The following is a 12,665-nucleotide window of genomic DNA, read 5'->3' as shown; positions in this document are numbered from 1 at the left end:
GATGTGACGTATAACTGTTACCTAGCAACCATAATGTAAACAAAGGTCAATACTTGTCTAAATTACACAACAATTATGATTAAACAAATACAAATAAATGACAACCTTTATTTTTGAATTATAAAATTGTCAGAAAAATGTTGATTCCACAAGTACAGGGATTCTGTTTTTACAACTCTAGCACTACTTCCTCTATTTTTGTATTTGTCTTATCAACGTTTTCACAATTTGCCACTTAACTGATGTAAAACTGTGATAAATACTTAGGCAAGGCAAGTTTATTTGTACAGCACAATTCGTACACAATGCAATTGAAAGTTTTTACAGAATAAGAAAGACATTAAAATCACACAAATCAAAAAACATAAATAATCACAAATAATCATCTTTTTTTTTAAAAATAAAAATGAGCACAGGTACTATCCAAAATTCCAAAAAACATGAAATTCAGTCATATTAAATTTTTTATGTATTTATTTTTTCGTTCCTAGACACGGAGTGAGAGCAGTGGACACAGATTCGACACATCTCAAATTGGACTATCTCAGCCTTACTTTAAAATGTTTGCATACAGATTTGAATAATATAAACCTTTTTTCTACACGTGCTTTTATAGTGAAACCCCTCCTCCCCTCTCTCTTCCCTCACTCCCTCCGCCTTGACCCTCTCTCTCTCCTCAGTCCGCTCCGGGTGCGCTCTGAGCGGCGTGCCTCCTGCGCTCTGCCCGCTCCTCTCTCACCACCTCCAGAGCGACTCTCCCGGATCTTATCAGGCACGATCAGCGCTTTGGGCTTTGGGCGGTTTGGCGCAGTTTGGACCGCTTTTGGGAGCCGTACCACTCATCGAGGAGCGAGGACAGGAGAAGCCGAGAGGAGTTCACTGCGCCCGGGCAACTCCACAGGCACGTCCCAGGTAAGAGGAACAGGCAGGAGGAGCAGGCAGGAGGAGCAGCCACCGCTGTGTCGACATTTAGGCACTATTCGAGATTTATAAACATCCAAAACGACGCACAGACATTATTATTATTATTATTATTTTAAATCATATTGGCAGTTTATTGGATTATTGACCATGTGGAGGCAACTAAAGCTCCAGAAATCTGTAGTCTACTAAAACAAAGGTACACAGCCAAGCTAATATTTAATTGAGATGAGTTTAATACACTTCTACAATCTATCTATCTATCTATCTATCTATCTATCTATCTATCTATCTATCTATCTATCTATCTATCTATCTATCTATCTATCTATCTATCTATCTATCTATCTATCTCTCTGTCTATCTATCTGTCTATCTTTGTCTATCTGTTTCTTTCTTTATTTCCTTCATTTTTTTCTTTCTTTGTTTCTTTCTTTCTTTCTTTCTTTATCTATCTATCTATCTATCTATCTAAATGTCTGTCTATTTATCTGTCTATCTTTGTCTTCATTCTTCATTCATTTTCTTTCTTTCTTTCTTTCTTTCCTTCCTTCCTTCCTTCCTTCTTTTTCTTTATCTATCTATCTATCTATCTATCTATCTATCTGCCTATCTATTTATCTGTATCTATCTGTATTTGTCTATCTGTTTCATTCTTTTTCTTTCTTTCTTTCTTTCTTTCTTTCTTTCTTTCTTTCTTTCTTTCTATCTATCTATTTTTGTCTTCATTCTTCATTCATTTTCTTTCTTTCTTATTTTCTTTCTTTCTATCTGTCTGTCTGTCTGTCTGTCTGTCTGTCTGTCTGTCTGTCTGTCTGTCTGTCTATCTATCTATCTATCTATCTATCTATCTATCTCTCTGTCTATCTATCTGTCTATCTTTGTCTATCTGTTTCTTTCTTTATTTCCTTCATTTTTTTCTTTCTTTGTTTCTTTCTTTCTTTCTTTATCTATCTATCTATCTATCTATCTATCTATCTATCTATCTATCTATCTATCTAAATGTCTGTCTATTTATCTGTCTATCTTTGTCTTCATTCTTCATTCATTTTCTTTCTTTCTTTCTTTCTTTCTTTCCTTCCTTCCTTCCTTCCTTCCTTCCTTCTTTTTCTTTATCTATCTATCTATCTATCTGCCTATCTATTTATCTGTATCTATCTGTATTTGTCTATCTGTTTCATTCTTTTTCTTTCTTTCTTTCTTTCTTTCTTTCTTTCTTTCTATCTATCTATTTTTGTCTTCATTCTTCATTCATTTTCTTTCTTTCTTATTTTCTTTCTTTCTATCTGTCTGTCTGTCTGTCTGTCTGTCTATCTATCTATCTATCTATCTATCTATCTATCTATCTATCTATCTATCTGTCTGTCTGTCTTCTTACTGTGAGTGGTGTCACCACTCCATAAATGTGACCTGTAACTTGATGGTGACACTTGTTGGTCTCCATGGACACTGATAAGTTTAATGCCATATATTGCAACATTCATCTTAATAATGGGCCTGTCTTTATATAACATACTGTGGCATTCATGTGTTTTACAGCAGTTTCCTTTACCAAATATCTTCTAAAGGTCCACACTAGTTTTAGTATGGATTAGTATCAGATTTTCGATTCTTTTGACAGCTCTAGTCCTCTGCACATTCGGAGCTAACCGTGTAGGTTGAGTTACGTGGTCAGGTGTCTCCGGTCGACCCACAGAGCTTGTTTTCAGTGGAAGTGCTCATCAAACTTTTATTCTAAACTGACCAAGTGGAATATCAGACCCAGACAGTGTCCTCCAACAGCTAACTGCCATTTTTTGTACCGTTATTTCCTCCACAAACAAACTCTCCCGTCTTATTCTACATAGAAACGGCTAATCCTGTCGTTTAGATCTGTACAAATGTTCTAAAATGGAATTTGCGTGTTATCTTGTCACTTCAGAGTTGTTTTTGTTACTTCTGGACGTGTTTAAAGGGCCATATGATACTATTTTATGATCTATGTTATAATGTTGTGTCCTCATCACGAACAGACCTGGAGTTGTGTGAACATTTAGGCTAAACTGGGACTAAACCGGGACTAAACCAGGACTAAACCGGGACTAAACCGGGACTAAACCAGGAGAGGAGCAGAGGAGATGAGATGGACTCAGACAGGAGCAGATGTTCTTTGTTTAAACGTCTTTATTCTCATCTGTCTCTGAGCAAAAAATACACACTGCATTTACAGATGTGTTCATGTAATTAAATGCCATACTGCGGAACATTCCCAACAGAGCAAGCACATCTCCCAACTAGGACTAAACCAGAACTAAACCAGGACTAAACCAGGACTAAACCAGGACTAAACCAGGACTGAACCAGGACTAAACAAGGATTAAACAAGGACTAAGGCAGGGCTAAACCTGGATTAAACTACATCTAAATTATTGGTCTAAATTGGGACTAAACCAGGACTAAACGAGGATTAAGACAAGAATCAACCAGGAGTAAACCAGGACTAAACTAAGACTAAACTGAGACTAAACCAGGACTGAACCAGGACTAAACCCTTCTTGGACTGTCTTATTATGTAATGTGACCAATAATCAGATCTAATTGAGTAATCTCACTGCTCTGTTTATCTGATTTCTCTGGTTATGTGATTTCTCTGTTTATCTGATTTCTCTGGTTATGTGATTTCTCTGTTTATCTGATTTCTCTGGTTATGTGATTTCTCTGTTTATCTGATTTCTCTGGTTATGTGATTTCTCTGTTTATCTGATTTCTCTGGTTATGTGATTTGTCTGATTTCTCTGGTTATGTGATTTCTCTGTTTATCTGATTTCTCTGGTTATGTGATTTCTCTGTTTATCTGATTTCTCTGGTTCTGTGATTTCTCTGTCCATGTTAAAGTGTCCAGTGCAGCAGTGATCGTGGTGGACTCTGTGTACCCTCCCTCCTCTCACATATCTGAGCCGCTCCTCGGTGCTATTCTGAGTTTAGGATTAACCAAACCAAAATAAACCAGACCACATTCTAATCTGGCTCTGAAACTGACCACAAAGAATTATCTTATTGGCAAAGATTAAACAGACAAACTTTGATTAGCGATTTGTAGCACAGCAGACAGACAGGTCTCAGTCACTCTTATGTTTATGTGCATTAAAGTGGTAGTAAAAAGTAAGAGAGTAAAAGGTAGTAAAAGAGGTTAAAGGCCCTGTATACATTTTTTTTCATGTATTTGAGCAAAATGTGTCTTGTGCCAGTTCAGATGGATTGCATTTGGAGCTCTTGAGGTCAAAATAAGCCCACTATGTGCTGTCTGCATCTGATTATAAAGCATTTTATTGTCTGACAAACAGGAAGTGCACTTTTAGCATGCTAGTTGTTGCTAGCTTTACCGTTATGTCAAAACTCTGCCCTGGTCTTTGAGAGTTGTGTAAAGTGTTTATAAACTCGTCACTGTGAACAATTAGGATGCTCTGAATGAATAAGGGAAGTGAGGAATAACTTTGGACCAGGAGGAAGAGGAGGTGGAGGAGGTGGAGGAGGTAGAGGAGGTAGAGGAGGTGGAGGAGGTGGAGGAGGGGGAGGAGTCAGATGGTCAGAGCTCTGTACAGTGGCCTGGTCTCCATGAACACAACAATAAAAGATGCAGAGGGTCCCTGGAGTCTAGTTTCTGCCCGAGAGAGGGAGAGAAAGGGAGGGGGAGGAGGGAGAGAGGGAGGAGAGAGAGAGAGGGAGAGAGAGAGAGAGGGGGGGGGGGTAAAAAAAAGAAGGCGGGAGGGAGGGGAGAAAGAGGACAAGAGGAGAGAGAGAGAGGAGAAAATGAAAAACAAGAGAGGAGTGTGGAGACATAAAGAAGGGAGAGAGAGAGAAAGAGGAGGGTGAGTCAGGGTGAGAGGGAGTGGACGGGAGAGAGACTGAGGGAGGGAAAAAGAGAGAGGGAGAAAGAAGGAGAGAAAGAGTGTATTAACCTCTATTTGACAGAGGACAGGGAGGAGAGAGGTGATAATGAGAAACAGGACCAAACATTATGGCTGCGTGATTTTGCCTGAAAACAACATTGTTTGACTATCAGTTAAAAAAAAAAAAAAAAACACAGAAAATTATAATTTAAAATGATGTAAATAAATGTGTTTAAAGGTCCTGTATTACACAGAACTATTCTGCATAAAAGCTGCTAACCCTGTAGTTTAGTCCTCTACAAACATGTCCTGGGATCCTTGGATGAGTTTAAAGTTCACACTTTACTCCTTAAAACTCTAAATGTGATGAGATTATGAGCACAGTTTGTTTCATATTTGAGGCTGAAGTTTGGAGTTTTTCTCTCGTGTCTGTTCAACGTAAAAACGTGAATCTGAGTCGTCTCCAGAAATAAATATTGTGAAGGTTTGACTGTGACATGTCTCTGTGCTCTTCATCGTTAACAAGACATCTGGATATACGAGGAAGAGGAGGAGGAGGAGGAGGGGAGACACCTGGATATACAAGGAAGAGGAGGAGGAGGAGGGGAGACACCTGGATATACGAGGAAGAGGAGGAGGAGGAGGAGGGGAGACACCTGGATATAAGAGGAAGAGGAGGAGAAGGAGGAGGAGAGACACCTGGATATAAGAGGAAGAGGAGGAGAAGGAGGAGGAGGAGGAGGAGGAGGAGAGACACCTGGATATAAGAGGAAGAAGAGGAGGAGAGACACCGGGATATAAGAGGAAGAGGAGGAAGAGGAGGAGGAGAGACACCTGGATATAAGAGGAAGTGGGGGAGAGGGAGAGAAGAGAAGGGGGAGTAGTGAGGGAGAGGAGGAGAGATGAGAGACACTTGGATGCACTTTCATATGAGAGGAGAGCAGGAGAGGGGGAGAGAGAGAAGAAAGGGAGAGATGAGAGAGAAGTGAAGAAGAAGGAGAGAGAGAGAGGAGGGAGAGAGAGGGAAGGAGATCAGAAGACAGAGGGGGAGAGAGGGAAGAGAGAGATAGATGAGAGGAAAGAGGGGAGAGATTTCAGTATCACCAAAGTCTTTACAGAGAATAAGTTTGTGAAATTGCGTTTTGGTTTCAGACTGTTGGAGGTGCATCTCCTTTCCTCTTTCTCTCCTGTTTCTCTCCTCTTTCCCTCCTCTTTCTCTCTCGCTGTGGTGTGAAACAGGAGACAGGACTTTGAGGCTTCATATCGTCTGACATCTTTAATCTAAAAATACTCAGAGATCAGGAGTCTAACCCACAACCTCCTCACTGAAGGGAGGAGACAGGATAACCACTCTGCCACAGTCCCACAGGGAGAATATGCACACTCCACACCTGCCTGTCTCCATGGAGATTTTATTGCCTGGAATGTTCCATAGTATGAAACATGAAACCATGAAGTACATCTGTTGGCGCTACTGTGTTTGTTTTAGTTAATTTCACCTTTGGCTCCGCCCACACCTCAGTGCTGGTCTGTGATTGGTCCATTCGCTGCTGGATGAGTTTAAATCTTACAGTGGGAGTCTCTCATGATCTATTTTTATGAGTTTTTTCGTAATTCACAAATGTCACTCCATGTAGCTGTGAGGTAAAAATATGAAGTCACCATAAAGATAATCTGATAATCCCACTGCTCCTCATGATAAAGACCCGTAATCTGCATTCACTGATGAGATTCTAATCCGACATGGACTAAACCAGGACTAAAACTGGACCAAAACTGTGCATCTGTGTGAATGATAAATGCAGAGGTCAAAAGTCGACAACTTTATTGAATCAAAACGACACAAACATCGACAGGAAATAGAAAAAGACTGTACGATAAACAGGAAGTGGATGTGATTAAAATGTCAGACCGGAGGAGATTATAACTGTCCAGACCGACGGGGTTCTGTGTGTGGTGTTATGTTTAATGCTTTTTATTAAGTCCCAGATTTAGTCCATTTATAATATTAGTTTATGGCTGTCTTTGGTAGTATGTGTCCTCTGCATTTGACCCATCCTTCTGTGTCTCTGGGTTAAACCTGTCAGAAGCAGTGGACCAGATATGATCAGATCAAGAGCATAAAAATAATAAAAATAAAAAAATAAAAAAATGTTGTATTTCATCTCAGCTTCAATTTAAAATCTTTAAAACAAATAAAATTAATTAAAACCTTAACCCTAACCGATTGTTTACCAAAAAATGAATTGACACAAAATATTTTCCCCACATTTTCTTCCAGCCATGGTTAAGGACCATGACCTCAACTCTGTCAAAAATCAGATACTTCGCTGAAGTTAAACAAATGTAAAGATAAACCGTCTAAGGTGCTGCAGAGCTGCAGGGCTGCGGGGGAAGTAATGGCTCCACATGTGCGATCCAATATCAAACTCAAAGAACTGATTTAAAGATTTCATTGTAATGATGATCTGTGCATAGACTGTATATATAAATGGACATAGCTAACCTGCTAGCCGCTGTGTTGCAAATATGAAGTGAGCCCGGGTGCACTCTGTGACTGTGAAGAGGGGCATTACCTTCAACATCCTCAGTCCTGATTGACTCTTTGGTTGCTATGATACTCATAATTGGAATTCCAAATGTGGAACTGGGCCCTAAATTGTGCCCTAGAACCGCTCTAGCCTCGATGGGCTTCACGTGACTAGAGCCGAACACTGTGGATGACGTCACATTCACTTTGTCCACTTCTTCATACAGTCTGTGGATCTGTACTGACTCCAATAGACGGGTTTTATTTTATTTATCGAATCACCACAGCATCGAAGCATTTTTGATCCAACAATTTTTTGTTGGATCAAACAACAGAGCTGGAGACGATGTGAAACTCCTCTCCACTTTTCTTGTTTGATCAAACTTACAGCTCTAAAATACATGTATTTACTGTTAAATATTTGTTCAAAGCTGTTTCTAAGAAAAAACTTTAAAACTGATCCCATCCACAGAGCCATGTGGATCTGCTCTATGAGCTCTACTGTGCAGCTAACGCTAACAGCTAACTGTATGTGCACCAGCCTACAGAGGTCAAAGTTCAACTCCACTGATAGGATTAGATCAGATTAAACATGGACGGGGCAAAAGATTAATATTATGACGACTTAATAACATCTGAGCAATAAACAAAGGAGATAAGAACATGAAACAGAGCCTGGACTAAACCAGGACTAAACTAAGACTAAACTAAGACTGAACCAGGAGTAAACCAGGACTAAACCAGGACTAAACTAAAACTAAACTAAGACTGAACCAGGAGTAAACCAGGACTAAACCAGGACTAAACTAAAACTAAACTAAGACTGAACCAGGAGTAAACCAGGACTAAACCAGGACTAAACTAAAACTAAACTAAGACTGAACCACGAGTAAACCAGGTCTAAACCCTGACTAAACTAAGACTAAACTAAACTAAAGACTGAACCAGGAGAAAACCAGGACTACACCCGGACTAAGCCCGGACTAAACAAACATTAAAACAGGACTAAACCAGGACTGAGCCCACATTGAACTAGGACTAAATAAGGACTAAACAAAGACTGAACCAGGACTAAACCAGGATTAAGCAAGAACTGAACCAGGACTAAAGACTAAATAAATCCAGTCTAAACAAGGACAAAACAAAGACTGGGACATTTCAGAACAGGTTTAAACTACAGGGTTAGCTGCTTTTACACAGAACTGGACCCCATGAAGAGACAGGGAGGGCATCTGACACACAGGGAGGGCATCTGACACACAGGGAGGGCATCTGACCCACAGGGAGGGCATCTGACCCACAGGGAGGGCATCTGACACACGGGGAGGGCATCTGACACACAGGGAGGGCATCTGACCCACAGGGAGGGCATCTGACCCACAGGGAGGGCATCTGACACACAGGGAGGGCATCTGACCCACAGGGAGGGCATCTGACCCACAGGGAGGGCATCTGACACACGAGGAGGGCATCTGACACACAGGGAGGGCATCTGACACACACTGATATTCAGTTGTGCAGCCATAACATAAACAAACAAATGAATCCAGTGTTTTGTGATAAATGAGTTGTGATTGGACGAGCAGCACAGCAGTTTGTACAGACCTGGTTCAGTCGAGTAGAGTTAGAGACGGAGAGAAGAGAAGAGAGGAGAGAGGGAGGGAGGAGAGGGAGCTAGAGAGAGGAAGGGAAGGAGTGGAGGACAGGGAGGAGAAGAGGGAGGGAGAGGAGGAGAGAGGGCTGGGGAGGGATGAGAGGGAACTAGAGAGAGAGGGAGGGAGGAGAGGGAGCTAGAGAGGGCGGGATGAAGGGAGAGAGGGAGGGAGGAGAGGGAGCTAGAGAGGGCGGGATGAAGGGAGAGAGGGAGGGAGGAGAGGGAGCTAGAGAGGGTGGGATGAAGGGAGAGAGGGAGAGAAAAGGGGAGGTAGAGAGAGGCAGGGAAGAGAAGGAGAGAGGGAGCGAACTAGCACAAAGAGAAAGGGAACGCGTGAGAAAGGAGAGAGAGAAGGAGGCAAGAGAGGCGGAGAGAATAGAGGAGGAGAGAGGTAAAGTGGGACGAGAGGCAGGTCAAGCGGGAGAGAGGAGCAGAGAGTGGAGAGGAAAGAAAGAGGGAGGACCAAAGAGGAGAGAGATGAGAAAGGGAGAGAGAAGGAGAGAGAGAGGGGCAAAAGAAGTGTGAAAAAAAGAGAGAAAGAGAGGAGTGAGGGGGGGTAGCTTGGACGTGTTTATTTCTGTCTGCACCTGTGAATAAAACAAGTGATGATTCAGTACTGACCAAAACAACTGTGACAATTTGCAGGGTGAGACCTGGTTTAGACCCGGTTTAGACCCAGTTTAGACCTGGGTTAGACCTACATTGGCACTGAAGGATGGGTCAAATGCAGAGAAGAACTTAACCTTAACCTGATGATATATTTTCACTGTGTCATTTCTGGGCGACTCTTCTGTGGCTGATGCTGCTCTTAATTAAAATAATTTATCAAAGAGAAGCCATCTGGAGTCACAAATAATTTCTGAGAGAAGAAGAGAGGAGAGAGGGGGAGAGGAGGAGAAGAGAGAGGGAGAGAGAGGAGGAGAGAGGAGGAGAAACATGATACAAAACTATAAACAGCAACTTCACAAACCTGATGTGATGTGCTGTAGTTTCATTAGTGGGATGCAGGGAAAGTGACTTACCGCAGAGAGAAAAGGGAAGGGAGACTCAGAGAATCAAAAAACAAAAGTGAAATGAAAGTGAAACATGTTAATACATTGTTTTAGCCAAATACAGCATTTTCATAACAATAAAATGTAACATGATGATCTAAATATGTCATGTGTTAGCAATTAATACCCCATAGAAGTAAAATACCCCCTCTTTAAACATTTCTCCTGTCTGATCTGTGCAGGTAGAGGGCGCTGTGTTGGAAGCTTCGGTGATGAGGTGAAGGCATGTTGGGGATGGCCCTGGCGGACTGTAGCGCCCCCTGTGGTCACTACATGCTGCGGCGCTGTGTGATGAAGGCTCCGTGCGCCCTCTACTGTTGGCTGTGGGTGGTGCTGATGTTAGGAGCCGGGTCTCTGCTGCTGATGTCCAGACTGCACGACCCGCCTGAGCACGTCCAGCACCAAAACACAGGTAAGAGAATGCAGCCACAGGAGTGCTGTCTCTTCAAAGGTCAAAAGTCACTCCCCCTTCACAGCACTATCACATCAAACTGCTGCACATCACATCAGGTTTGTGAAGTTGTAGTGTACAGTTTTGTATCACGTTTTTGTATATTTATGGAGAATTGTCGTGTGGGAACATGAGTGATGTAGATTTATGGGTGGAGCATTGGACAAATTTTACATCTAACCGTAAGGACCCGAGAGAGATCACTATATTACTCAAACCTGCATAGATGACGGTCTAAAACCTCTTCAGACATGTTTTTTATGAGGGAACAGTGTTGTAACATGGTAGTGAGCTGTACATAATACCCCCTCAATAAATTAATTAAGTATTATTTAAAGCATCCAAAAAGTAAATAAACATCTTTCATATTAATGGAAACGTCCTAGGAGGTTGAGGTTTTACTCCAGATGCCCTTCCTTTGATTTCCTCTCTATTTCACAGTTCACCATAACAAGATTAAAAATGGATAAAGCAGCTCATTAGTTTTCCCAGTTTTAATTGAAACTCACAGACGTCATTGTGAGGTCTGTTCCTCATTCTCGTTCTCAGATGAATGTGTGGGATTATGGGGCTCTGTGTCTGCAGCTCACAAAGGCTCACATCTGGGTCAAACTCTTTTCTTACATTTTTATTCAATTAAAAGTCATGTACCAGATTTTTCCCCCATGTATTTTGCCCCACTACAGATATATTGTATAGGCAGCCCTTGTGGTCAAAATAAGTCCGCCAGTACTCAGGAAGTGTGCTTTAGCATGCTAGTTGTTGTTGGTGTTACCGTCACTCTCTGTAAAAAGTTATTATAAATACATCATGGTGAATAATGCAATTTAAAATGAACTAGTTTTGTTTTTCATGTTTGTAAGACTGGAAAAATCTGCTCTTTTAAATCCCACCAAAATAAAAGTCTGCATCTTCACAGCTCTCTTTGAATTTTAGTGTTTTGTTTTATTTTGATGGGCAAAGAGTTAATGTTGGCTTTATGAGAGTCTAAATCAGGACTAAACCAGGACTAAACCAAGACTAAACCAGGTCTAAACCAGGTCTAAACCAGGACTAAACCAGGGCTAAACCAGGTCTAAACCAGGTCTAAACCAGGACTAAACCATGTTTAAACCAAGGCTAAACCAGATCTAAACCAGGTCTAAATCAGGTCTAAATCAGGTCTAAACCAGGTCTAAATCAGGTCTAAACCAGGTCTAAACCAGGTGTAAACCAGGTCTAAACCAGGTCTAACCCAGGTGTAAACCAGGTCTAACCCAGGTGTAAACCAGGTCTAAGCCAGGACTAAACCAGGTCTAAACCAGGTCTAAACCAGGTCTAAACCAGGTCTAAACCAGGTCTAAGCCAGGACTAAACCATAATGCTAATGGACAGTTTTTATGGAGAATAAACATCAAAATCTTCTGTCTTATTCTTCATACAAACGTCTAACCCTGTAGTTTAGATCTCTACAAACATGTTATGAAATGTGATTCTTGGATTAGTTTGTCAGTTCAGTCTTTTAGTCAGTTCTTCTTGACAAATTTAAAATGTCAACTTTGAACAGGATCTTATTATTGAAACATGAATCACAAATCTAAAAATGGAAATTGGATATTTTTCCCGTATTATCCTGCCTTGATCCATCTGATCTTGTGTAGATGTGTTTTGTACTTACGTCTTGTCTGATACACTAGAGCAGAATTGTGGAAACCTGATCAGGCCCAGTTAGATCTACAGTTTAACCTTACAGGGAGAGGTCGGAGGTCAGAGGTTGTGAAGACAAGTCACTTCCTGTCAGAACGATCAGCCTTGTTTCCTCCAGGGAGCGAGCGATAAAAGACTTCACTGACAGAATGCATCTCCTCTGTATTACTTTAAAGAGGGGTATTAAAGAGGGGGTAATTTACTTCTATGGGGTATTAAAGAGGGGGTAATTTACTTCTATGGGGTATTAAAGAGGAGGTATTACACTTCTATGGGGTATTAAAGAGGGGGTATTACACTTCTATGGGATATTAAAGAGGGGGTATTACACTTCTATGGGGTATTAAAGAGGGGGTAATTTACTTCTATGGGGTATTAAAGAGGGGGTAATTTACTTCTATGGGGTATTAAAGAGGAGGTATTACACTTCTATGGGGTATTAAAGAGGGGGTATTACACTTCTATGGGATATTAAAGAGGGGGTAATTTACTTCTATGGGGT

The 12,665-nt window shown here is 41.2% G+C and overlaps 1 protein-coding gene across 1 annotated transcript in view; it reads left to right on the top strand.

Moving 5' to 3' along the window:
* Positions 1–700: 700 nt before the first annotated feature.
* Positions 701–12,665, top strand: part of LOC117372515 (carbohydrate sulfotransferase 8-like) — a 36,143-nt gene continuing 24,178 nt past the window's right edge. The window contains exons 1-2 of the mRNA XM_055222652.1: positions 701–912; positions 10,209–10,438. Of these exons, the coding sequence (XP_055078627.1) occupies positions 10,252–10,438 (187 nt within the window). The 5' untranslated portion in view covers positions 701–912; positions 10,209–10,251. The remainder of the gene's footprint in view (positions 913–10,208; positions 10,439–12,665) is intronic.

Source organism: Periophthalmus magnuspinnatus, chromosome 6, assembly GCF_009829125.3.
Source record: "Periophthalmus magnuspinnatus isolate fPerMag1 chromosome 6, fPerMag1.2.pri, whole genome shotgun sequence".
Classification (NCBI taxonomy): Eukaryota; Metazoa; Chordata; class Actinopteri; order Gobiiformes; family Gobiidae; genus Periophthalmus; species Periophthalmus magnuspinnatus.
This window is presented reverse-complemented; position numbering and strand designations above follow the sequence as displayed.